Source organism: Carlito syrichta, unplaced genomic scaffold, assembly GCF_000164805.1.
Source record: "Carlito syrichta isolate Samal-C Ts95f unplaced genomic scaffold, Tarsius_syrichta-2.0.1 Scaffold316816, whole genome shotgun sequence".
Lineage (NCBI taxonomy): Eukaryota > Metazoa > Chordata > Mammalia > Primates > Tarsiidae > Carlito > Carlito syrichta.
Window position 1 is genome coordinate 39,953 of NW_007260912.1, and position 24,230 is coordinate 64,182.

A 24,230-nucleotide genomic window follows, 5' to 3' on the forward strand; every position below is an offset into this window, starting at 1 on the left:
TCCCCCTTCCCTTTCTGTCCCCCTCTCTATCTGCCCCCCTCCCCTCTGTCCCCTTCTGTATCTGTTCCCTTTTCTTTCTGTCCACCTTTGTATCTGTCCCCCTCTGTATCTTCCCCCCTTCCCTTGGTCTCCCTCAGTATCTATGTCCCTCCCCTCTCTATTCTCCTCTGTATGTGTCCCTTCTGTCCCCTTTCCTCTCTGACCCTCTTTGTATCTGTCTCCCTTTCCTCTCTATTCCCCTCTGTGTCTGTCCCCCTCCCCCCCGCCCTCTGTATTCCTATGTATCTGTCCCCCTTTTCTTTCTGTCCCTATCTGTATCTGTTCCTCTTCCCTCTCTGTCTTCCTCTGTATCTGTCACCCTCCCGTCACCCTTTGTATCTGTTCCCCTTCTCTCTCTGTCCCCCCTCTATATACTTCCTCCTCCCCTGTCTGCCCGCATCTATAACTGTCCTCTGTACCTGTTCCCCTTTCCTTTCTACCCCCCTCTCCTCTCTGTCCCAATCTGTATCTAGCTACCTTCCCTCTGTCCACCTCTGTATCTGTCTCTTCCTTCTCTGTCTCCCTCTGTGTCTGCCCCCTCCCCTATGTCCCCTTCTATATCTGTCCCCCTTCCCTCTCTGTCCCCCTCTGTATCTGTTCCCATCACCTCTCTGTCCCTCTGTCTGTCCCCCTTCCCTTTCTGTCCCCCTCTGTATCTGTACCCATTTTTTCTTTGTCCTTATATATAACTGTCTCCCTCCCCTCTGCCCGCTTCTGTATCTGTTTCCCTTCCCTCTGCCTGCCTCTATATCTGTCCTCCTCCTTTTTCTGTCTCCCTCTTTATCTGTTCCCTTTCCCTCTCTGTTCCCATCCATAACTGTCTCCCTCCCCTCTGTGTCCTTTCTGTGTCTGTCCCCCTTCCCTCTCAGTCCCCCTCTGTATCCTCCTCCCTTCCCTCTGTCTACCTCTGTACTTGTTCCCCTTCCTTTTTTGTCCTCTCCTGTATTCCCCCATTCCCCTCTGTATCTGTCCCCCTTTGCTTTCTGTCTCCCTCCCCTCTGTCTCCCTCTGTATCTATTCCCTTTCTCTTTGATCCTCTGTGTATCTGCCCCCTCCCCTCATTCCCCCTCTGTATCTGTACCTTCCTCTGTTCCCCTCTTTATCTGTCTCTGTTCACTCTGTTCCCCTCTGTATCTGTCACCCTTCCTTCTGTGTACCTCCTTATTTATCGCCCTTCTGTTTCTGTCCCCTCTATATCTGTCCCCGTTCCCTCTCTGCCTCCCTCTGAATCTGTCCCCCTCCCCTCTCTCCTTCTCTCTGATTCTGCTCCCTTTTTTGGCTGGTACCTTTGACTCCCTGCCTTGACTCTGTCCCCCGTACCCTTTCTGTGTCTCTCTGGGATTTGAGGGTCCAGGCTCACCCCCGTCTCTTCCCACATCCTTCTTCAGCATGGGGAGCAAGTGAATGGAAGGAAGTGATGTTCTATACAAGAGGAGACCACCGTCCTCTAGGAGATCTCAGTTCTGGGGGCCAGGAGACTAGGGCAAGGGCCCCTGTTGGTGGGAAGGCTGCGGGATGGGTGTGACTCATCTGTAGTACCCTGTCAGGTGGCCCCTGGAGGAGACAAGGCCTTGGGTGCCAGGCAGGCCTCTTCACCCTCCTCTGTCCTCTGCCTTCTCTTCCCAGGATGATACACGGGCTCGGCGGCAGCGGCTGCAGAAGCACCTGGCTGAGCATCTGCGCCAAAGCTGGGACCCTCTTGGGGACCCCACACAAGCCCGAGACCTGGGAGAGCTACTGCAGGCCTGGAGTGCTGGGGCTAGGACTGGTGCTCCCAAGGGCTCCCGCTTCACACATTCAGAGAAGTTTACCTTCCATCTGGTGGGTGTGCTTGAGTGGACATGGGGCATCCTGATGGGTGTGGAGGGCTCGGGTGGCTTTATGTACGACCACCACACCTTTATCCACACAGGTTACTGTGTTCCCACTGGGTGGGCCCTCTCCCCACTGAGGTGGAGAGTGGATACTCAGAGGGGTACCCTTGTTTCTGAGGGACCTCAGAGTAGAAAGTGTGGATAGGTGGGACCTGTGTAAGGGTTGGGGTGCTCTTGGTGCAAACCCCACCTTTCCCCAGGCAGTTTCCTCTGGGTATATCTTCTCTCCCTGCATGCTTGCCCAGAGGAGCCCCCATCTTTCTTGTGGGCATTTGGGGCTTGAGAGATGGGGAGGAGCTATGTCAGGATCAGGGTGGTTTCCCCATGAACAGACCTTGTAGTCTGTTTGCAGGTAGTGCCTTTACCCACGTATGGTCACAGTCTGATAGCCGTCAGTGGTTGAGTGGGCATAGGTCCGATGCTGGGGGGTTGTTGTGGTGGGGGGTGGTTTGAGGCTGGGCCGTGAGGGGCAAGGCTTTCCCTGACAGCCAGGATGTCCCTCTTCACTCCCCTAGGAGCCCCAGGCTCAGGCTGCCCAGGCGTCAGATGTGCCAGCCACCCCCCGGCGGCCTGAACAGGTGAGCAGGGCAGTGGGGGTGTGTCCTGGGGCATTGGTTGTCTCTTGCACCTGATACCCCCACCCTGACTGGCCTGTCTCTCCTAGGACACGTGGGTAGCTCAGGAACAGGAGCTAGAATCCCTTCGGGAGCAGCTGGAGGGAGTGAATCGTAACATAGAAGAGGTTGAAACCGACATGAAGACACTGGGAATCAGCTTTGTGCAGGTAAGGGGTGGGGAGGGCTGTGGGCTGGGTCAGGTTTGAAGTAGGGTCCAGAGGGGCTTGAGGGACTTGAGGAGTCCGAGAGGTGCTCTGTAGAGATCTGCAGATGTCAGAAGGGTTTGTGAGGGGACTTTGGGGACCTATGGGGCTCTTGAAGGTTCAGGAGAATCAGTGGGGTTGGGGGGGGGATGTGGGGTCATGGGGCTTGTGGACTTGTAGGGGTTAGAAGTGCCTTTTGATATCAGCCAGGCCTCTTTGGTGGCTGTTGAGAGTCAGAAGGGTTGTGAGGGTCTGTGGCATCTCTGGGGCAAGATGGGTCTGCATGGGCAGGGGCTTGTGGGGCTCTTCAGCCCTTGGGCATCAGTGTGGAGCTGGGCTTCTGAACTCATTGGGGCCTGGGGGCTGTGGTGTGTGACTGGGAATGGGCGATGGTGTGCAGGTGGAAAGCGAATGTCGGCAGAGCGAGCTCAGCACGGCCGAGCGTGAGCAGGCTCTGCGCCTGAAGAGCCGCGCGGTGGAGCTGTTGCCTGATGGGGCTGCCAACCTTGCCAAGCTGCAGGTGGGACTGGGACTAGGGCTGTGACTGGGCAGGGAGAGGTGGGGGGGGTTGAAAGGGCCTGTATGACATGTACCTGCCCCCCACCAGCTCGTGGTAGAGAGTAGCGCCCAACGGGTCATCCACTTGGCGGGTCAGTGGGAAAAACACCGGGTCCCGCTCCTTGCTGAATACCGCCACCTCCGAAAGCTCCAGGATTGCAGAGAGGTAGGTGATGGGGTCCTGGGCTGTGGGGAGGTGGAGGCAGGTTCGGTCCCTCCCTAGAGGGCCATCCCTGTGCTCTCCTCATTGTCTTCTGCCCCTGGGCTCCTGGCAGCTGGAATCGTCTCGACGGCTGGCAGAAATCCAGGAGCTGCACCAAAGTGTTCGGGCAGCTGCTGAAGAGACCCGCAGGAAGGAGGAAGTGTATAAGCAGCTGGTAAGGCCTGTGTGTGCCTGGGACCTGGGTAACTCAGGTGGGTATGGGCGGGGTCTGGGGGAGTGCCTGCTGTGTCACTGTGTAGGTATCAGAGTTGGAGACTCTGCCCAGAGATGTGTCCCGGCTGGCCTATACCCAGCGCATCCTGGAGATCGTGGGCAACATCCGGAAGCAGAAGGAAGAGATCACCAAGGTGTGCCACCATGGTCATGGAGGGTGGGTCATATGGGTAGATGTGTAATATGGCCACATGGGGACCTCATGTCCTCTGATAAGCAGAGCTGTTCATTTACACCCTGACACAGACCAGTCACACACAGTCCATCCCAACCACCCCTGACACAGTGACACAGGCCCTTTCTGGATGTGAGTGCATGCACATGAGTACCCTCAGGCCAGCCACCCTGCCCCAGACATGGGCTCATGACCACCCTGGTGTCTGCCAGATCTTGTCTGACACGAAGGAGCTTCAGAAGGAAATCAACTCCCTCTCTGGGAAGCTGGACCGGACATTTGCGGTGACTGATGAGCTGGTGTTCAAGGTGTGGGGCGCCTGGCTGGGGGTGAGGGGTGGAGCCTGACAGGTGCACTGATGTTTGGGCCTGGCTTCCCTCTGTGGAGGGTGTAGTTGGGTTGGTGGTGGGAGAAGGTGGCCTTGTGGGGGTATGGGGGTGGGGCAGCTGGGTCAGCCCACTGATATCTTTGAGGTCCTGTCTGGTCAGGATGCCAAGAAGGATGATGCTGTTCGGAAGGCCTACAAGTATCTAGCTGCCCTGCATGAGGTGAGGGGAGAAAGTGCCTGGGGAGGCTCGTGGGGGTGGGGCAGGGCTGGATGCAAGCCTTTTGTTTCTGTTGTCCCCAGAACTGCAGCCAGCTCATCCAGACCATTGAGGACACAGGCACTATCATGCGGGAGGTCCGAGACCTTGAGGAGCAGGTGAGGCCTGAGGCAGGAGGGGGAACCAAGGTAGGCTAGGAGATAGCTCCTCAATTTATGTGGAGAGGGGCTGTGGAACCAGTTATAGCCTATGGTTAGAGGCCAGCCTTGACCCTTAGTACCTGCACGTGTGGTCTAAGACTGGCAGGTGGCTGACCCTGAGCCCTGGCTTCCACCCTAAGGGTCCTCACATCAGTCAGGGCCATTGGCAGAGGCTCCAGCTTGAAGATGTGGTGGGGAATCCTGCTAGGTAGCAAGGGATGCTTTAGGTGGAAAGCCACATGCAGAGGCCTGGCTATCATTGAAGGGGCGGGAGGGGCCCAGAATGGCTGTAATGAGGGGTTGGCGAGCAGGAACTGGGAAGGGGGTCCTGTGTGCTGACGGGGGGTGTGTTCACATTGCCTTAGATCGAGACGGAGATGGGTAAGAAGACCCTCAGCAACCTGGAGAAGATCCGTGAGGACTACCGAGCCCTTCGCCAAGAGAACGCTGGTCTCCTGGGCCGGGTCCGGGAGGCCTGAGAAGGCCCCTGTGGAGGTCTCGCCCCAGCCTCAGGCAGGGATTTGGGGTATTGAAGGAGGTGGCCAAGCGCTCGCCCTAGCTGTTCCTTCTGCTCTCCAGTCCCTCCTGCTGTGGCCTTGGATCCAGACCCCTGCCCACCTGACCCTGGCCCTTATCTGGGATGATTGTTCAGCTTGTGGGAGCTCGGCTGCAGTTTATTAGGGAGGGTACTGGGGATTGGGGGCCTTGGTCCCAAATAAAAGAGGAGCTCTTCTGCAGTCTAAGCTGAGGCATGGATAGGGGCTCAGGGTAGGGGAGCAGGGTGGGTGGCAGGGGTTGAGACACACAGGGTATATTTTGGCAAGTCAATGTATGTGGCTGTGTGTGTGTGTCTGCATGGGTCTCGGGGGACCCACTGGGGGCTGTGCATGTGCATGCATGTGAAATACACAGGTGAGTTCTGACAGGCTGTGTGTGACTGAGCATGCATCAGGGCCTGCACGAAACCATGCATGAATGATGATATGTCTGTGTGGCTTTCCAGGACCTGAGATCCTGAGAATATACTATTTCTGTGTGGGTGTCTAGGCACACCTCGTGTGACTGTGCCCCTGTGGGTCCCGAGGCTGACTGGGTGTGTGATTTGGGGTGTGTGAGTTGTCAGGACTCTGCTTGCGTGTGATTATTTGTGTGACTATGCAGCTTTGAAGTCATTTGGGTATACTGAGGCAGGCTCTTTGTGTTTTGGAGTTTGTGTTGTGTCCAAGGGACAGAATTTTGACAGTCTCTGTGACTTTTCTAGCCCTGAGGTCATCCGTGAAAGTGGCTGAGGCAGGCTGTGTGTGTGGCTGGTTACGAAGGTTCCATTTGGCTGGAGGGCTCTTCTATGGGGGGCTGAGAGGGATGGGGCTGGGGCCAGGACTGGGACCCCTCAGGGCAGCCTTGGGGCAGAGGATGTGATTCAGGAGGGTTTCCAGTGGGGGAGCAGGGGCCCTGGCAGGCAAACAGTGGACATCTCACTTCTTCATATCTGTGGGCACGTCCAGGACCTGTCACCCCTGCCACCTGCTATCTCTGCCCCCCCATTTGGGCCCCTGTCTGTCCTTCCTCCTTTCTTTGGTCTTGAGGTCAGGGGCTGGATGTAGGGTTGGAACACCTGTTGGGTCTCTGGCTCCTTTTCTTGCGGAACTCAAACTCATCCACAGTCCACACAGCCCCCTTCTCGCTCTCCACCCGCACGAAGCACTTGTGTAGGCTCAGGTTGTGGCGGATGGCATTCTGTGGAAGGCCAGGTGTGGGGAAGCAGAGGGCAGTCATCTTCTGAGGTCATCAGCCCCCCACCAACCACTGACCTCCTGCCCGCTCCCAAGCTGCCATGGCACTCGAGGCCATCCCAACCACTGCTGCCTCTGGAGGAGCTCACCTTCCAGGTGGCAGGGTGGTTTCGGAAGAAGGCAAACATATGTGTGAACCAGTGGTAGATCTCATTGAGTGTCCGCTGCTTCTCAGGAGCCTCCAGGATGGCCTAAAGGTTAGGGAAACACCTCCAGAGTCAGGGCTGAGAAGGGCAGTGGCCTACTCGGGGATGTCTGACATGGGGGTAGAATTATAGGGGAAGGGGGAGAGGGAGAGATGGTACAGGGTGAAGGATCTGGGACAGGGCTAGATGCGGGGTGAGGCATGGGGTTGGGGACAGGGTTAGATGTGGGGTGCAGATATGGTGGGGCTGGGATTAGGTAAAGGATCAGGGCTGAGGTTGTGAGTGGGTCCTGCTCAGGGTTAGGGGTGGAGTGAGGTGAAAGGTCTGGGATGGAGTTGGAGTTGGGGTTCTTTGGGATGGGGGTGGTATTTCAGGGCTTGGGAAGGTGAAGGGTCGGGAGTGAGGTCAAGTTAAGGATTTGGAAGGGGTAAAGAGCCAGGCAGAGTTAAGGACCAGGGAAGGGGTTGGTTAAGTCAGACTGGGGGTGGACTGGGATGAGTTTAGGGGTGAGAGATGGGATGACATGTGGCATTAGATCACAGAGAATCAAAGGTGTCAGGAGTCAGAGGTGGGTCTACTTACCAAGTATTTTACATGTTAGGGATGTGGTTAGGTGGTGAGATTCAGGGACAGAGATGAGGTCAGTTGTGGGGTTTGGTGTAGAGTGAGGCTGAGGGTCAGGGAATTTGATGGATTTGGATTTAGGAATGGGATTAAAGAGTCAGTGATGATGACTGCAGTGAGGTTATGAGTCAGGATGGAGCTAGGTTGGGGCTTCATCAGAGACTGAGTTGGGGGACTGTTAGGTTAGGTTATGGTTCAAGTATGAGGATAGGATGAAAGTTCTGGAAAGGCACTGGGGAGGCTGAGATGAAGAGGTTGGGCTGGGGTGAGGTTAAGAGTCAGATGGGTGATACAAGGAAGGGTCATAGGTGGGGTCCAGCTGAGGGTGTAGTGACATACAGGGGTACACAGGGGCCGAGGAAGGAGTCAGAGCAAGGGCTAGGGTAGATTTAGGGCAAGGAGACAGAGATGGGGCTTGTTTTGGGCTAGTTTATAGGTCCAGGAGAGGGTTAGATATGGGGTTGAGGTGGCTATCTGGAAAGGGTGAGTTTAGGGTTAGAATTTGGCATACACTGGCCTGGTGGTTTAGGCTTAGGCTTGGGGATATGTTTGGGGTGAAGCCAGCACGGGAGTCACATTTGAGGCATGGCTTGGGGTTCCTCAGGGTTGGGGCTTGTTAATGGAGGAGCCCACTCAGGCTGCTCAGAGGGAGGCGGGAGCTTGGGAGGCACGTCCCCCACCCCTTCTTTCTCTTCCTCCTCCTTGGAGCTGAGCTCTGCTTACCCAGCGGATGAGGGTGGCATAGGTGAAGGGCGGTCTCATGTTGTGGAACTTGAAGTAATCCATGTTGTGGAAGAACTCTGTCAGAGGATGGGGACAAATCAGGCCCCATCCAGCACCTCTTAGGTCCCTGTCCCATCTGCCCTCTACGGTGAGTCTACACGCCTGAAGTCCCACTGTCAACACTGGTGTCCACAGTCACAGTTACTATTTGCCGAGCACCTGACATAAGTTGTATCATCTACTCCTTGCACCACTTCTGCTAAAAATAGTTCTCCCTGAGTTTTAAAAGAAGCGAAGTAACGTTCAGTGGCAGAGCCAGGGTGACATTCGGAAAGGGGCTCTGGTCCCTGTGAAGCCCACAGCCCAGGCCTGGCGGATAGGAGGGGATTGGTAAGCTCGGATGAATCCACCCCTACGTTCCTTGATCTTAGGAAGAAAGAAGGGCTCTTGGAAATTGCTTAGCTAGTTCTCTCCCTTCTAGTGGCCAAGTGGAGTAACTGAAACCCAGAGTGGGAGAGGCATGGTCCCAGTCCTCAAGGGAGACGGCTGGGGGCTAGACATTTGAGACCACAATGGAGGACTTTCAGGCCACAGAAATCTGGAAAGGAAGTTTTTGCACACAGATGTGCTTTCACAAAGGCTGGGTGGTAGGGAAGGGCAGTATGGAGGTCCTTTGCACCCTCTCCTGGAGCAAGTCAGGACCAGGAGCTTGGAGCACCATGTGGGGCAAGGATCATTCTCACCTGGGAATGCACTGTTTCCATGGCTGCCCCACAGGTGCCTCCGCACAGCAAACAGACTGTCGGGGGCCTCCCGGGGACCGGGCCAGGCTGGGCCGCCACTGCCCTGGGTGCCAGCAGCAACGATGCAGCAGGAGCCCTTGTCAGATGATGCCTGTGGGGAGTGGGAGGCAAGCTGGTGACCCAGAGGATTAAACTTGCCACTTTATTTTTAAATTAGTGCTTTTAAAAGCAAGGGCACCCTCGTCTCAATTCTAGTCTGATGTGGAATCCCACAAAGCAGCATGAGCTGTATTTACTAGAGCATGGGTGTAGACACTGTATGTAGCCACTGATGCTGGGGCCATGAGCTAGGCTTGAATGACTCCTTTGCCACCTGCCTATGACCTTGGGAAAGTCACTGAAACCTCCCTGGCTTCAGTTTTCCTCATCTGTGAATTGGAGATGATAGTGGGACCTACCTCATGGTGGCATCACGAGGGCTAAATAAATTAACACCAGCAAAGAGCTCAGATACAGTGCTTGGAACCCAGTTCATGGACAGGTGCCCTGTGTGGTAACACGGGACTCTGTACTTCGTTTAGTACACTGTGGTTCCTGTCTTGAAATCTGTACAAAGGGGCCTCACATTTTCATTGGGCATTGGGCCCTGCAGGTTATGAAGCTGGTCCTGCTGGCACAGTCTGCGTTCGGTAAGTGGCTATTCGCTGTTGCTTTGAAAACTCAGGATCATTGTGTTTTGGGATCTCAGGGTTGGGGGTTTGTTAAGTGGAGGGGGACAGATTCCCAGGTCTGGGCATGTTTGGAGCTGGAGACAAAGGCACATGGCCCTCAGGGTCTGCATGTGAGGATAGTTCCCTGTACCCTGCAGGGCCCCCGCCCCTACCCCTCAGCTTGAGTCTAAGCCTGCCACTGATGGGCCTGGGGTTACTCACCATGGATGGAACCTTGGTCAGGGCCATTTTCCCGGCCAGGTGGGCCTGCATAGCATTCAGCTTCTCCTTCTCCAGCACCAGCTGTGAGAACAGGCATGAAAGTGAGGCTTCAACCTGGCCTTTCTCGGCCACATTTTTGCCCAGGCTGTGGTCTTCCCTGCGAGTGCCCTCCCTCTTCCTTTCTTTATGCTGGCCTTGATCCTGGCACGGGGGTAGACAGAAGCTATGCCCACCATCCCCACACCCCCTCCAATCTCCCATCCCAGGTGTAACGTTACCTGCTGCTCCAGAGACTGTACCACCTCTCTCTGGAGGAGACACTGTGCTCTGCCCTTCTCATCCAGGAGATGGTCTGCCTGGCAGTGCCTAGATAGGGGGAAGATTCCATGCAGGTGACCTTGACAGTCCTGGCCTAGCTCAACATTCCAACTGGGGATGGCTCAGACCTTTTGTGAGGTCTCTCGTCAGAGCTTTAGTTCCCCTTCCCTCTCTGCCTCAGTCTTCCTCTCACACTTGTTATTCCTTCAGCACATGCCACTCAGGACCTACTGTGTGCCAGCCCTGAGTTCACCACTTGAGCCTAGACAAGGTGTTGGAGATGACGTTGGAAGGGTGGTGAGCTGGGAGTCCGCCAGACAGGTGAGAGAGGGAAAGGTATCCCAGGGGTAGGGGCTAGCCTATGTGAAGGCCTGGCTGTGAGGACAGGACACACTGAGAAGCTGCTCATAGTTGGGTATGATTGGAGAAGGGGTGTGTGTGGGAGGGTGTGGTGGACTCGGGAGGCAGCAACAGCCATATAGAGGAGCTGGGACTTTGGGGATCAGTGAAATCTGGTACTTTCATGTGAGGAGTAGTGAGGCAAAGCAATTAGGAGCGTGGATTCTGGAGCCTGGATGCCTGGGTTCAAATCCCAGCTCTGTCAGTTGGGAACTGGGTGATCTTGATCAAAACATTTAACCTCATTGGCCTCAGTTTTCTTGTCTGCAAAATGGAGGTAAATAACAGTACGTGCCTTTATTATTTTGACCCATTATACACATAAGGAAACTGAGGTCCAGAGAAGCTAAGTAACTTATCCAAAGTCACACAGCTAGTGAGTGATGGAGTCAGGATTTGAACCCACCTCAGCATTTACCACTTTCGTCTTACTACCTATTGGGATGAAGCCTGAGCTGAGATCTGTACCCTAGACCTCGTCCCACAAACCAGGACTGGCATAGGCCTGGGCCACTCACTTGAGGAAGTTCTCTGGCTCCTTGAAGACCTTCTCGCATCCGGGCCACTTGCAGACACCATTTGCCAGCAGTGGGTAGGAGCTCTGGGGTGTGGCTGAAAGGGTGCTGGGGGGACAGAGGGTGTCAGGGGAGGGGGTAGCAGGGCAAAGGTCCTTCCCAGTCCTGCCCACTGACCTGTCCTTCCTGGGAGCACCAGGACTTGGGAAGGTACAGAGCAGTGCTGGCTCCCTGGACACCCATTCCAGGCTGGCCACGTTGATCCCTGTGGATGGGGACAAAGCACATCTGGGGTGGTGGACCAGGCTCTGGAGACTGGCCCACAAGACCTCTCATTTTGCACTTCCCACCCTCCTGAGTCCTGAAGGCCCTGAATTCAAGCGGACTCAGCTGTCCCAAAAGTCCCAGGCTTCTGACAGAGCAGTTCAAAGACTGCCGTTTGCAAGTGCTGACATTTTGACTAACTTTGCAAAGATCTGTGGTTCCGTGATCTTGACATTCTACATCTCTAAGGTTCTGAACCTGGCATTTTTGGGAGGTTGGAGTTTCCAAGTCTCAGAGACCTGACACCTCTTGTCCTCCAGAGTGCCACGATTCAGAACAGCCTACACTGCCCATGTTCAGCGATTTGGGGAAGGACTCTGGAGTTCTGTGAAGCCATGGGATGTGGGTTGAGGTGTTACCAGGTGGCAGGCCAGGCCGGGCCTTGAGGGAGAAGACCCCAGTGGCAGTGGTGTGTGGTGGGAGGCTGATCACGGCTGGGCTGTCCAGTGGGCGCACCTGCAGCACGGGAGTCCGGGTGTGGGCATCCACCGTTGAGAGCTGGGGGCACACATGGGCTTCAGTCCAGTTTGGCTTGGCACCCTTCCCACAGTTCTCCCACCTGCTCCCTCCTCCCTGCCCATTCATGGTATGTACCTGGTGCATGAAGTGTGGCCTGTCTTGGAGAAGTGCCTGCAAGTGGGGCGAGGGGCCCAGCCGTGCCCCAGAGGGTGCCACCATGACTAGGGGCACTGTGGGCAGCTGTAGGGAGGGGGGAAGGCAGGTGAGTGAGATGCCATCCTCATTCTCACTGTTTTGTGTGTCTAATTCATATACTCCACACCACAACCCCACGTGGTAGATATTATGATCATCCTTGCTATACATGTTGCTAATACACTTGAGCTCATGGAGATTGAGTGACTCTTTAAAGATCAAACATTTAATAAATGGTAGAGCTGGTCTCAACCCTGTCACCTCACCCCCTTGGACCCCAGCCTTCTCCTCTTGTCACATGGGGATGGGGATACATGGCTATGCCCATGGGACCATGATAGGGTCTCTTCCTCTCCTGAGGCAGGGATTAGGAGGTTGGGGGGAGCGTCGAATCTCTGAGGCCTGGAAAGTGGGGACTTTCTTGGGGCCTGTGACATCTGCATAAGTCACAGACTTGCCTGGGACCCAGAAACCACTTCCTGTGCCCCAGCCGTGCCCCCACCCTCTGCCTAGTGCCTCAGTAAAGGTTTGTACCTGTAGGCCCAGGTACCCCACCCTGTCTGCCCCATCCTGGGCTTGGGCCTCACCTGCAGCTGTGATGGTGGCATGGGGTTCAAGGAGGAGGAGGCATGGGTCACGCCTCGGAGGTCCCGGACCTGGAAGGTTCCCCCTGGGCCCCTGATCCCCAGAAGGTCTGAAGCTTTGGATGCAGCTCTCCAGCTGGGCGAGGCTCCTGGGGATGGGCCGAGGGCCAAGGAAGGGGCTGAGGGCTTGGCTGGCCTGGGGTTGGGCATTGGGTCCTTGTCCGAGGGCAGTCTGTGTGGACAGGGGAAGGAGTCACACATGTTCTGGGCAGCGGAGTGAAATACTCAACCACCTAAATCTCATGGAAACCCCCTTTGGTCAGAGCAATCATTAGCTGGGACATGTCCCAAAGGGCCCCACGGCTGCACTCCAGCTCTGGTTATGTGCACACACACACACACGCACACGGTGTCACGAACACAGGTACACGTGTGTGCCTGCATATGTTTCACATGTACCAGGCAGGGTAGGTCTCAGCCTGTCCCTCCCACCACTTGAGACACGTCTTTAAGCCTCAGTCCTCCAGTCCCCCCACACTCCATATAAGCCACACAGCCTCTGTTCATCTTGCCAGGGCTGCTCTCTGACTTTCTCTTAGAGGCACTATTTTACCCCAGTGACTTAGACATGAACTTAAAAGATTCATCTGCTATGAGGGGGACTAGTAAGGGGACTACTGCAACAGTCCAGACAAGTGATGATGGTGGCACAGATCATGGTGGTGGCAGCAGAGATGTTAATTAGTGAGTGGCTTCTGAAGGTGGAGTCAGGGGCAGTTGCTGGCAGCTTGTATGTGGGGGATGAGAGGGTCAAGGTGACTTCTGGGTTTTAGCCTGAGCAGCTGGAAGGACAGAGTTGACATTACCTGAGATGGGGTACATAGAAGAAGGGTTGGGGCTAAGGTCCAAGTGTGGATGGCCATGAAGAGTCTGGTGTCAGACATGCAAGTGGAAATGCCGAGTGGGTGGCTGAATACAGGGGTCTGGAGTCCAGGAGCCTGATCATCTCTGGGCTCCTGCCCTGCATGGAGCTGGCATGGTCAGCACCAAAGAGGAGAGACAGGCTCCCTTGAGCCAGGGCCTGTGGCAGCTCTTCAACCCAGCCCCCACCAGAGTTTTTCATCCCAATCTCTGCCCCCCAAGTCTGCCTCCAAACCGCACTCGTGCTGTTCACCCTGCCCAGAATGCCCACTCCTCTGCCTCGCCCCCTATCCAAGCCGTGCAAGGCCTGCTCACTACTGTCCTCATCCTCAGAGGCCTCCATGATGGCTCCAGGCCTCTCTGCAGAGCCACAGAACCTTACATGCTCTTGGCTTCTCAGGATCCTGAAATTCAAGTCTGAGAGAAAGCCAGAGCTGGAAGGGACTGCCCAGTCCAGTCTCCGAAGGGGGCACCCAGGTGCGAAGTTCCATAGTCCTATGGTGACTTGAGACCACCACTTCCTTGTGTGCATGTGTGCACATTTCATAAGCCCTCTGCTAGGCACACAGCTGCTGAGAGCAGCCTGGGGAGTGTAGGAGGGTTTTGGGGGAGCAGTTGCTCCTTCCTTTCTTTGCTGTCACCTCATAGGGGTTTTCAGAGTTGTGCTGAGGGAGAAGGGTGTAAGAATCCAAGAATTGAATCCTTGGTCTCTTGGGGGGGGGGTTAGAACATTACTCTGTGAGAATCAGGAGTCTGGGTCCGTGGAGGCTCAAAACAAGGGCCTGGAAGAACACTGGTGAGATGAGGAGGTGAGTGAATGCGTGAATGAATGAAGGCAGAGATGGGTGATGCTTCTACAAGCCGAGGAACAGCAAAGATTGCCAGCAAATCACCAGCAGCTACGCGAGAGGCATGGAATAGATCCCCCCTCATAGCCCTCAGAAGAAACCAGCCCTGCTGATGCCTCGGTCTTAGACTTGTAGCCTTCAGAACTGTGAGATGACACATTTCTGTGGTTCGAACTATCCAGTTGTGATACTTTGTTACAGCAGCTGGAACAAACTAATACCGATTTTGGTGTGTGAGTTGATGTTTCCCACCATATGGGCTGGCCTGTGGTCACTTTTGAAGCTGCCTGGACAAAGCTTATAAGAATTCTCCTCCCTAATCACATCTGGAATGGCACGACTCAGGGAAGCACAGACATATTCTCAGAAAGGTGACCTGGATATGGTCTGTCTGGTAGTGGGGGACCTGGAGGGCCAGGCTAGGCAGCCAGCTTCCTGCACTGTCTGTTGGGGCGTCCCTTTCTGACTAGGTTTCTCAGAAGCTGCATGGAGGATGTTTCTGGGACATAGATTATGTTTTCGTATCGGGGTCTGCATCTGGGCCCTGCTATCACAGCCCCTGACTTCCCCAGATTTTTCTGCCATTGACGTCATGGCGGCCGGATGCGCTGGGCTTCATCGGCACCAAGGAGGAAGAGAAGGGGGCAGATACTCCACCCCACGGGTTTCGTTCCGAGAACTGGCTGGCCCATTCTATAGCCGGCTTGGCCCAGGCTGGGTGACGTGAGTGTTGGCGGATGTGGTGGGTGACGTCCATTTGGCTACCGTGACAAGCCTCAGGTTCTGTAGACCAGGCCCTTCTTTGGCCGTGGCAAGGCCCCAGGTTTGAAGTTCTCGGAGTGCCAGGCAGGCCCCACAGATCCTGGGACCTGTGGGGTCTTCAAACAGTACAATGCGAGAACCTCAGACTCATAGAACGCCATTTCTTAGATTCAAAGGCTCCCAGAATCTCAAAACTACAGACTCTGGGGCCCATGGGCCCAACTTCTCAATACGTATAGGCCAACATCCCTGGTGTCCCAACTCCTTAGAATGGCCTAAAGGACAAGTAGATCATTACTTCATAGGGTCTCCTGCCTACCAGACCTGGATTTGCAGCAAGCATCCCTTCAGTCTCCCTCCTAAGTTCCATGGAGGTAGATGGTCAGAATAGCCTCCTCTATCCCTCCCAGCCTAAGGTCAGTTTCGGCACTAACTGGCTTTAACTCCCCTTGGGCTCATATGTAAACTGGGACAGTAATAGTACCCATTTGCCAAAGCTAATGTACACAAAATGCTTGGCAAAATGTCAGTGATTGGCAAATGACACCCACAGGGCCTCAGTCTCCCTGTCCATTCTGGGACAACTTTCCCAAATTCATAACCACTCCACTAGCGATGGGAACAGAGGAAGAGGAGGAGGAGGCTGAGCCTGGTGCGACTCTGGCCTAGGTCTTATGGGGAACCTGAAAAGCTCTGGCCTTTGCCAGTACAAAGTGCACCTGCAGGCTCTGTGGAGGGGCCCCAGGATCGAGATTCTCAGGGACCAGCACCAGCTCTGGTGACATACAGCCTGACTGATTAACTGACTGACACCCCTTCCATCACCACCACCCTCTGGTCAACTAGGCTTCCTGATCTATGGGGCCCAGGACTCTGCTTGGCTCAGCTCATGTGAGGCTGGGCCCATACTCGTAGGCCATGGATCATCCTGCCTGAGTCAGCATCCAACCTGTGAGAAGGCAGGAGGAGTAATGGCAACTCAGGTTCTTCTCCCCCATTATGCATGCTGGGGAGTAAACTGAGGCCCACAGCAGGGAAAAGAGATTTAGCCAGGGTCCTGCCAAGAGTCCTGAGATCTTGGGTTTCAACTCTGCCACTGAATTTCTGTGAGGCCTTGGGAAAGGCTCTCCTGTCCACCTCTGGGCTTCAGTTCACCCTCCTACACCTCTCCTCTCCTTTGTTCACAACGCCCCTTGCAGGAGGAGGGGAGAGGTATGGGGTAGGTGAGGGCCAGGGCCCTTCTATTCTTTGTCTGGGTGAGTAGTTAGGTGTTTGCAGGGGTTCAAGTTGACAACTGCCTCTCTATCCAGGGGGACTGACTGAGATACAAGGATACGCAGAGACAAAGAGAGACAGAAACAGAGATAGAGACAGACAGACATGGAGGAACAGAGGCAGAGAATAAGAGAGAAATGGAGAGAAAGACAGAGGTGGGACAGAGAACAAGAGAGATGGAAGACAATGAGAGAAAGAGACAGAGGACACAGAGAAGAGACAGAGACACCGTGATACACACATGTACATGGCGAGAGTGAGAGAAAGGATTGCCTCAAATAAGAACATTTGCTGGTCTCTGGCTGGAGGAACTGATGCTGCCTGAGCTAGTGAGGAATAAGGAAGGGTGAGGTGCTGGGGACACCCATGGTTGGGTACTGAATTGTACTGCAAAGCAACAATCAGCAAAACAGTGTGGCCCTGGTATAAGGACACATACTGAGAAACAGAACAGAAGAGACAGCTTGGACACAGACCCATAAATGGAGGGAATTGAGTTTGTGATGGATGTGACATTTCAAACTGGGAGATGGAGGAGGATGCCTTGTTTAACAAATAAATGTATCTGAGATAATGGGGAGGGGAATAAAGCTATTCAGTGAATAATCAGTTCATTTTCCCACCAGCCCCTCCTTGTCCAGTTTGAAACGTTATCATCATTAAATACCCCCAAATACCCAGCTATTACATTTTAATATTTAATGTTGATCTTGGGTTTGTTGTGTGTCCGGTCCATACTAAGCATTTGTCATGGTTAAAAAATTTAACCTTCACAAATACCATTGATGAAGGTACTGTTATAATCATCACAGTACATATGAGGAAATGGAGATACAGAAAGGTTAAGTGACTGGCTAAAAATCACACATATGGCTTGGGGTGAGGCTAAGTTTGTCCCAGACAGTCTGCTCCAGTACCCACATTCTTAACCTCTACAGTAAATGGAAAAAGTGAAGCCATAAAAGAGACTAGAAGCCAACACAGGTGAACATTTATCTCATTTTCAAGTGGGAAAAGACTTTCTAAGCACAAAACCAGATACAGAAACCACAGAAGAAAAGACTAACCTATTTGACTATTAAAAAACATCGTAAGCATAACACACACACAAAAACACCACAAACAGATAGAAAAAGCAAATGATAAATTGGGGGGAGATATTTGGTATATACATATGGCTGATGGAAAGTTAATATCCTTTCAAATAAAGAGCTGTGGTAAATAAATAAGAAAAAAAGACGAGCACCCTATTAGGACTAAGGACATGATCAGGCAAGCAAAAAAAGCCCAAATGGCCAATAAACAGTAAAAGTAATCAAATAATTCACATTTTAACAATGTACAAATATTTTTTTCCTACCTCTTATGTTGAGAAAGAATGAAAAAATGATAATACCCACCCAGGGTTAGCTTGAGTAGAGGGAGCATAAAAGAAGACAACCTTTTGGAAGAACAATTTATGGAGAGGGTCAAAAACCTTAAGAAATGTACATCCTCTTTGCCCTAATAACTCCATTTTCAAGAATCCAGGGAAGCAATCACAGATGTTTATGGGGAAAAACTAGACACAACTGGAATGTCTACCAATCAGCACTTGATCAAATCAATCACAGTTCATGCCAATGTGAGAACAGTCTTGACAGCCATGAAAGACTGTGTGTTCAAACAAATTTTAGTGAAATGCTACTATTAATTGAAAAAAAACAGGGACAAAACCAATATATAGCATGATTCCAATTTTGTTAAAAAAATACTAATAGCTGGCACTTTAGTGAGCACTTACTGTGTGCCTAGCACTGTGCTAAGTCTGCAGAAACGAGCTCACCCCAGCCTTGAACAACGTGTTATCTTCCTAAACATGGACTCTAGTCATATGCACACAGTCCTGGGGTAGGAATGCACAGCTAAACCATGGTTGACAATGGTGTGAACTGTCCCTCCAGGTCTCACCTCATGCAACACAAGCAGAGTTCAGTTAAGTGCTCAGTCTGACCTGATCTGACAGCTCACGATCATCCTGCTACCGGGGCAAACAGAACCGATACTCACTCTTGTAAACTGTAAATATTCTCAGCGACATTACTCAGCACACTATTATTAAGCACCAGCTGTGTACAAAGCTTGATGATGGATGCTGGGTGGGAAGACAGGTGGGGAAAGGAGAGACAAGAGAGCAGAAGAGACAATGGGAGAGAGACAGAGGAAAGGAGACAGATGGAGCATGGTCGAAATGGAGGAGACAGATGGGGAGATGGTCAGAGGCTGGGAAAGACAGGGACAGAGAGTCTGAATGCAAGGGAGACAGATGGCGAGAGAAAGAGAGGGGCAGGGTGAACAGAGAGACAGAGAGGGATGGGGGCATTGTGAATGAAGGGCCAAAGATAAGAGAGACACAGCTAAAATCTCCAGTCACACCTGAACAGCAATGCAAGTTGGTCAAAGCTCTGAAATCCATAAAGATTGGCAGTTGACATATTTCTAAAATCCTACCCATCTACATATCAAATGATGAATTTACCTTTGCTCCTGCACAAGCACTGATTAAGTATTTCACTTATCAGTCTTCTGGCATTCGTTATGACTGTTACCATTTTTAAAAAGATCTTACCTGGCCGGAACCACGGTAGCTGGGTGTGTCCGACTGTACTGGAGGGCCCTTGGCCCCCCAGTGCCTATCTCCCTACCTTCTCCTCCATTGAGGCCCACATCTGGTGGGGGAGTGCAGGAATACTCACCTTAGTGAAGTGGACTGACAGAAAAGGATCAGCTTGGCTTGTGGGAAACTGTCACGTATCAAAAACAACTTTGCTTTTATACCGAGAAGAAAAACCACGGCGTGGAAGCCACAGACCTCTCTTTTCTAATAATCCATTTTTTTTTCGATGAGTATGTGTGCTGATAATCATAGGGTGGGGGGGTTTCTCATAGTTCTCTGACTCTCTCTTTTGCTCGCTCGCTCTGTTTCTCCTCTTCTTGATTATGAGACTTAAACGGAAATTTTGAAATTTTGGGTTTTTTCTTTGCCCTTTACGAGTCATCTGAAAATATGATTTCTTCCCCTCACCACAGAGGTAAGGGGTATCAATGAGATAACAGGGCTCATGAGAAACCACAGTTTTTTAAAAAAGTATGTAGAGTTAGAAAAAAAAAAAACCAAGGGAAAAGAACTAAAATAAATCACAGGGGGCATCCCAGGGCAGAAAAAGACACCATTCTGTGAGGGAGAGAATCTTTGAGGGTCACTGGGAAAAGACAGAGAGATTCTGAAGCCCTTATGTGCGGATGAATGGAAAATACCAGGGATAGAGATGGAATAGAGCTGGGTTTCCAGAGGCCTCAGTTTTCCCTTAGGTGGAATTGATATGGTCCCCATCACTTGAACTGCCCAGAGAGGGGGAGCTCTGGATACCCTTGCAACCCACCTTCCCACAGAGGGTCAGGGGCATGTGAGTCACTTCATGGAGGAGAAAGTAGAGAGTCCACCTTCACCCCCGACAATTCACAGAATTGAAGAGTCGGAGAATCGCTGGCTCTCAGAATCCACTGACAGTCACTGAATGAAGAAAAGGAGAAAAGTCTTGCCTCATTGTGTTTTAGGGCTTGAGTGCTCTGACCTGGCTGTCCTACTGGGAAGGTCCCAAGCAAGTCCCCGTAGTAATGTCCTCACAAAGAAGTCCAGAGGCCCACTGGGACCCCTATCCTCTTGTGTCAGGAATATCATGGCCTTATGCTTCTGAGGCCCTCAGCCTTTGTGATTTTCTACTTTGAAAAGTTCCAGTTTCCAAGGACTTAGAATTCCAAATATCCGCCATCATCTCAGTAGCTGACATTTACCTTGAATTTTCCACGTCAGACGCAGCGCTGAATACTTCTCATAAATGACTGCCTTCAAACCTCACCACAGCCCTTTGAGCTCCATCTCATCACTGTATTGCCGTTACACAGATGGGGGAAGTGAAGGCACAAAGTAGTCAAGCAACTTGCCCAAGATGATGGAGCTGGCGAGTAGGGGTCCTGCCTTCCTTGGTGCTGGGCTTTGAAACCCCCAGGTTTCCCCAAACCCAATGGTCGCAGGTTTTAAATTTTAGGATGCGGCAGCCAGGTGCAGTGGCTCACACCTATAATCCCAGTACTTTGAGAGGCCAAGGTGGAAAGACTGTTTGAGGCCAGGAGTTTGAGACCAGCCTGGGCAACATTGTAAGACCCCATCTCTACAAAAAAGAAAAAAAAAAAATTAGCAGGGTGTGTTGGCATACACCTATAGTCCCAACTACTCGAGAGACTGAGGTGGGAGGACTGCTTGAGCCCAGGAGTTCTAGGTTACACAGAGCTATAATAGAGCTACTGTATTCCAGCCTGGGTGACAGAGCGAGACCCTGCCTCTAAAAAACAAACAAGCAAACATAAATAAATTCTAGGATGTGATGACAGGGAGGTTCTGGGATTTGGCAATTCCTCTGGAGGTTTTGAGCTTGTGAGATTTTAAGCTTTTCCTCACCTCAGGGGCTTCTCCTGACAGGCCATGGCCGAGACTTCCAGCACCCAGCATGGCTAGGGTTCTAGTCATCCAACGTCCATTCCAACCCCTCTGCAGGACTGGTTTCAGGCCTAGGGAAGAGAAATTGGAAACAGCTTTTTATTCACATGGTACAAATTTAGTGGCCAAGACCCAACTCCTTCACCTCTTTGCCTCCCTCTACCTTCTAAGCCCTCAAAAAAAGGAGAACTTCTTTCCTCAACTCAGACTCACCCTTCTGGAAAAGCCCAGATTAAGCCTGATGGCCTGGCTTTGTGAAGACAAAAAAAAAAAAAAAAAAAGTGAATAGAAAAAAACTGAAAAAAAAATCAGCCAACACTAACAATTAAAAAAAAAAACAACCCAACCCTCCCTACCATCAGTTCAAAACAAAAGTTTCGCTGGTTGAGGCTTCTGAGTTGGTGGGACATGTCTGAGACCCAAAGATAGCTTGTGTATGCTCAACAGTCAAGGGAGGCACCGAGGTGGGATGAACTCCCCAGTGTGGAGGCCCGCAGGGGCCCTGTGTACAGCAGATGCTCAATAGATGTTGTGGCTTGTGGGAGGGAGCAAAAGAGGGGTGAGGAGCATGCTTGTCATGAAGGAGTCCTGGGGCACCAACTGTAGGGATGTTCCCAAGGTTAATGACCCCCTACTCCTTGCGGACTTGGGTCGGAACATTCCCAACACTTTCTGTGTAATTATGAGCTATGCCAGTTCTAGAAGTGGAGGCCTTGTTCCCTGCCCTAGCACCTGCAGTCTCCTAAGAAAGGGGGCTGGTTTTCTTTTTCAGGGTCAGAGGTCTGGGCTTTATCCTCCTTACACTTTTCCCCAGACCATCTCTCTCCCTTACTATCAGTAACTCCATGAGAGAGAGAATGGCCAGAGGAGGAAAACAGAGCAAGGGTGGTAGCCCAAAGAATCTCAGGGGGCCCCTTGAACAGGACCCAGGGTTTTGGAAGGGTGATACTACTGTTGCTGAAAGCCAGGATCCTTGCAGGATGAGAACTGGGGGTTCAGGTGGGCAGAGAGGAGCAGAGGTCACTACCTCCTCTCTAAACTGGACTACATCCTTTCATATGGAAGACTTCTGGGGAAGGAGCTTAGGAGGACTGCGAGTTGAGGGCACATGGGCAGGATTAAACAGGTCAGGGAAAGTCCCCAGGGAAGGGGGCCTTTGACAAAGACTTGAAGGAGGTTAAAAGAGGGAGCCATCTAGATATATGAGAAACTCTGGAAGGAATAGTCAGTGCAAAGGCCACGAGGTGGGAATGTACCTGATTTGTTCAAGGTCTACAAGGAGGCTGGTGGGGTTAGTGTGGAGAGAGTGATGACAAGAAGTTGGGGAGGGGGGTTAGACCATGCAGGACTTTGTAGGCCATGTGAAGGACTTTGGCTTTTACTCTGAGTGAGGAGGAAAGCATGGGATGGTTGTGAGCAGAGGAGAGACATAAGCTGTCTTAGGATTTAACAAGATCCCCCTGACTGCTGAGTGTAGAACAAAGTCTAGTGGACGAGGGCAGAAGCATAAGGACCAGCAAGAAGGAAGCTATGCAGTAGTCCAGGTGACCTGTGATGGTGCTGGCAGTGTAGGTGGCGAGGAGAAGGTGGATTTGGGAACTATTTTGAATAGAGAGATGACAGGATTTGTTGAAGACTGAGAGTCTTGGATCTAGACTAGGACACAGATGATGCCCAAACCAAGTGGGCAGGAAGGAGTTACTGAACTACCCGCCATCTTGAACTTTTAGGTGAGGAAAAAATAAAGTTCTATTTTGTTCAAATCCCCATTACTTTATGATTTTTTGTTACTTGCAGCTGAACATATTCCTTCCTGACCAATTATCTCAATCTGGACATCAAGATCTGAGGAGGAGAGGGGCTGCTGGAAAAATTCTCTCCCTCCTAGGGATGCTGTGAGGCTTAGATGAGACAACAGCATGCTCAGAACCTGGCACTCAGTAGGTGTTTGGTAAATCCTCCCAGGGTGGACGGGGAATGCATGAATGGATATGTTCAGTGGACAAAAGAAGGTGAGATCTCAGAAGGAGAATGAAAGGAATTTACTAGATAGAGGAAGCAGCAGGAACAGAACTCTTGGGAGAAAAAATAAGGGAGGTGAGGCCACCTTGGGGTGGGAGAGTCAGGTTGGGTAAGAAGGACAGGGCTTTGATTTGAGATTCCGTTAGTCAGTGTCTACCAACATAACAATCAACTTTGGGCGGCACACAGGCTCAGTGTTTGCTAAGCTGAAGTTAAAAAACCTATTCCTTCAAAAAGTTCAATTTCCCATTTGACCATTCATTCAATAATGGTAAAAAGTCCTGGAAAGTGCTGGGGCTGACAATCAGGGGCATTCTTGGCTACTGGCACTGCTTACGCGAAGGCTAGGAGGTGGGCAGGACAGACTCAGTAACTGCAGTAGGAGAGTTCTTTTTGCTGTCTTAAGTTACACATTAGGCTGCAGTCTAGGCTTTCAGGGGCTGTGGGAATTGCTGGGGCCAGTGGGGACCCACGGATGGTTAAAGAGAAGGTAAATCCATCCCAGAGCGGTATACTCTTTACTATCGGCTACCTGCATTCTATGGTTCTGCTACCCGACCAACCAATAGCCCAGACTCTGCCTATACACCGCCCTCCCCTCTGAGCTCCTTAATGGCTGCTCACGCCTTCCTCCACAACTACCCACATCGCCCCCGTTGGCTCTGCTCTTTCCCGTCTTGCCTCCAAGTCCTTCTTTCGTCCCGGTAGATTCCTAGCCTCGGCATTGGTTCATCTCATACTAGCACTGCCTTCTGAGCACCGCCTTCACCTTGGCTCCTCCATTGGCTATCCGCCATTTCGCTTCCCCGCTCCCGCCTTCATCCTCTATTCCCATTGGCTCTGCCCTCTATGGTCCCACCTCCGCGGCTGCTCACACACCGCCTCTTGTTCTCCTTTTAGCCTTTGTATTGGCTAGCTCCGCCCTGGCACCACCCCTTGAAGCCTCAGTGCGTGCTCAAAGCCCTCCCCATTGGCTCGCAGGAATCATTATCGTCATGTTGCGCGCGGCTCCTCATTGGCTATTCCCTGTCTCTAGCTTCCATTCCGCTACTACGCAACGCGCGGGATCTCCCACTTTTCAAGCCTTTCCTTTCGTTCCTGGCTGCCCCCGTCGCCTACAGCCATTCCACTTTCCCTGCCGCCCACATGCCACTTCCGCTCAGACTTCCCCATTAGTTGTCCTGTTTCTGCTCTCTTCAGCTAGTATTCCGCACCACCCCATTCCGGCCTCTCCATTGATTCCCCATCATCCCGCCTCCTATACCGCCTACTCTCGGGCATGCCCATTGGCTGCGTGCTTCTCCTGCTCGCAATTCACGGCTTACGTCACCCACACGCGGCTGGCCATTGGCTCTCTGCTATACCTGTCTTCATTTCACCGCCTACGCCCCCGTGAGCCGTACCCCCCCGCGCTGGCCTTCCCATTGGCTGCCCGCCCCTTCAGGCCCTGCCCCCGCCGGTCC

General features: G+C 52.5%; 2 protein-coding genes across 3 annotated transcripts in view; one reads left to right on the forward strand and one right to left on the reverse strand.

Moving 5' to 3' along the window:
• Nucleotides 1-5,390, forward strand: part of CCDC22 (coiled-coil domain containing 22) — a 13,187-nt gene extending 7,797 nt beyond the window's left edge. The window contains exons 7-17 of the mRNA XM_008074652.1: nucleotides 1,666-1,860; nucleotides 2,429-2,491; nucleotides 2,578-2,697; nucleotides 3,134-3,253; nucleotides 3,341-3,457; nucleotides 3,567-3,668; nucleotides 3,754-3,861; nucleotides 4,115-4,210; nucleotides 4,391-4,450; nucleotides 4,531-4,605; nucleotides 5,013-5,390. Coding sequence (XP_008072843.1) covers nucleotides 1,666-1,860; nucleotides 2,429-2,491; nucleotides 2,578-2,697; nucleotides 3,134-3,253; nucleotides 3,341-3,457; nucleotides 3,567-3,668; nucleotides 3,754-3,861; nucleotides 4,115-4,210; nucleotides 4,391-4,450; nucleotides 4,531-4,605; nucleotides 5,013-5,126 — 1,170 coding nt within the window. The 3' untranslated portion in view covers nucleotides 5,127-5,390. The remainder of the gene's footprint in view (nucleotides 1-1,665; nucleotides 1,861-2,428; nucleotides 2,492-2,577; nucleotides 2,698-3,133; nucleotides 3,254-3,340; nucleotides 3,458-3,566; nucleotides 3,669-3,753; nucleotides 3,862-4,114; nucleotides 4,211-4,390; nucleotides 4,451-4,530; nucleotides 4,606-5,012) is intronic.
• A 481-nt stretch (nucleotides 5,391-5,871) lies between these two features.
• Nucleotides 5,872-19,257, reverse strand: FOXP3 (forkhead box P3). Of its 2 annotated transcripts, XM_008074655.1 has the most exons (12): nucleotides 18,944-19,257; nucleotides 12,406-12,634; nucleotides 11,759-11,863; nucleotides 11,524-11,662; nucleotides 11,018-11,105; nucleotides 10,844-10,948; nucleotides 9,887-9,974; nucleotides 9,609-9,689; nucleotides 8,677-8,827; nucleotides 7,934-8,010; nucleotides 6,530-6,631; nucleotides 5,872-6,384 (listed from the first exon to the last, which is right to left on the reverse strand). In XM_008074655.1, exons 2-12 carry the CDS (start codon nucleotides 12,610-12,612, stop codon nucleotides 6,235-6,237), a joined length of 1,293 nt encoding a protein of 430 aa, XP_008072846.1. In that variant the 5' UTR covers nucleotides 12,613-12,634; nucleotides 18,944-19,257; the 3' UTR covers nucleotides 5,872-6,234. The 2 variants fall into 2 exon arrangements, with proteins under 2 accessions (XP_008072846.1, XP_008072848.1); XM_008074657.1 differs by lacking the exons at nucleotides 11,759-11,863; nucleotides 18,944-19,257 and having other exon boundaries at nucleotides 5,997-6,384; nucleotides 12,406-12,635.
• Between the last annotated feature and the right edge of the window lie 4,973 nt (nucleotides 19,258-24,230).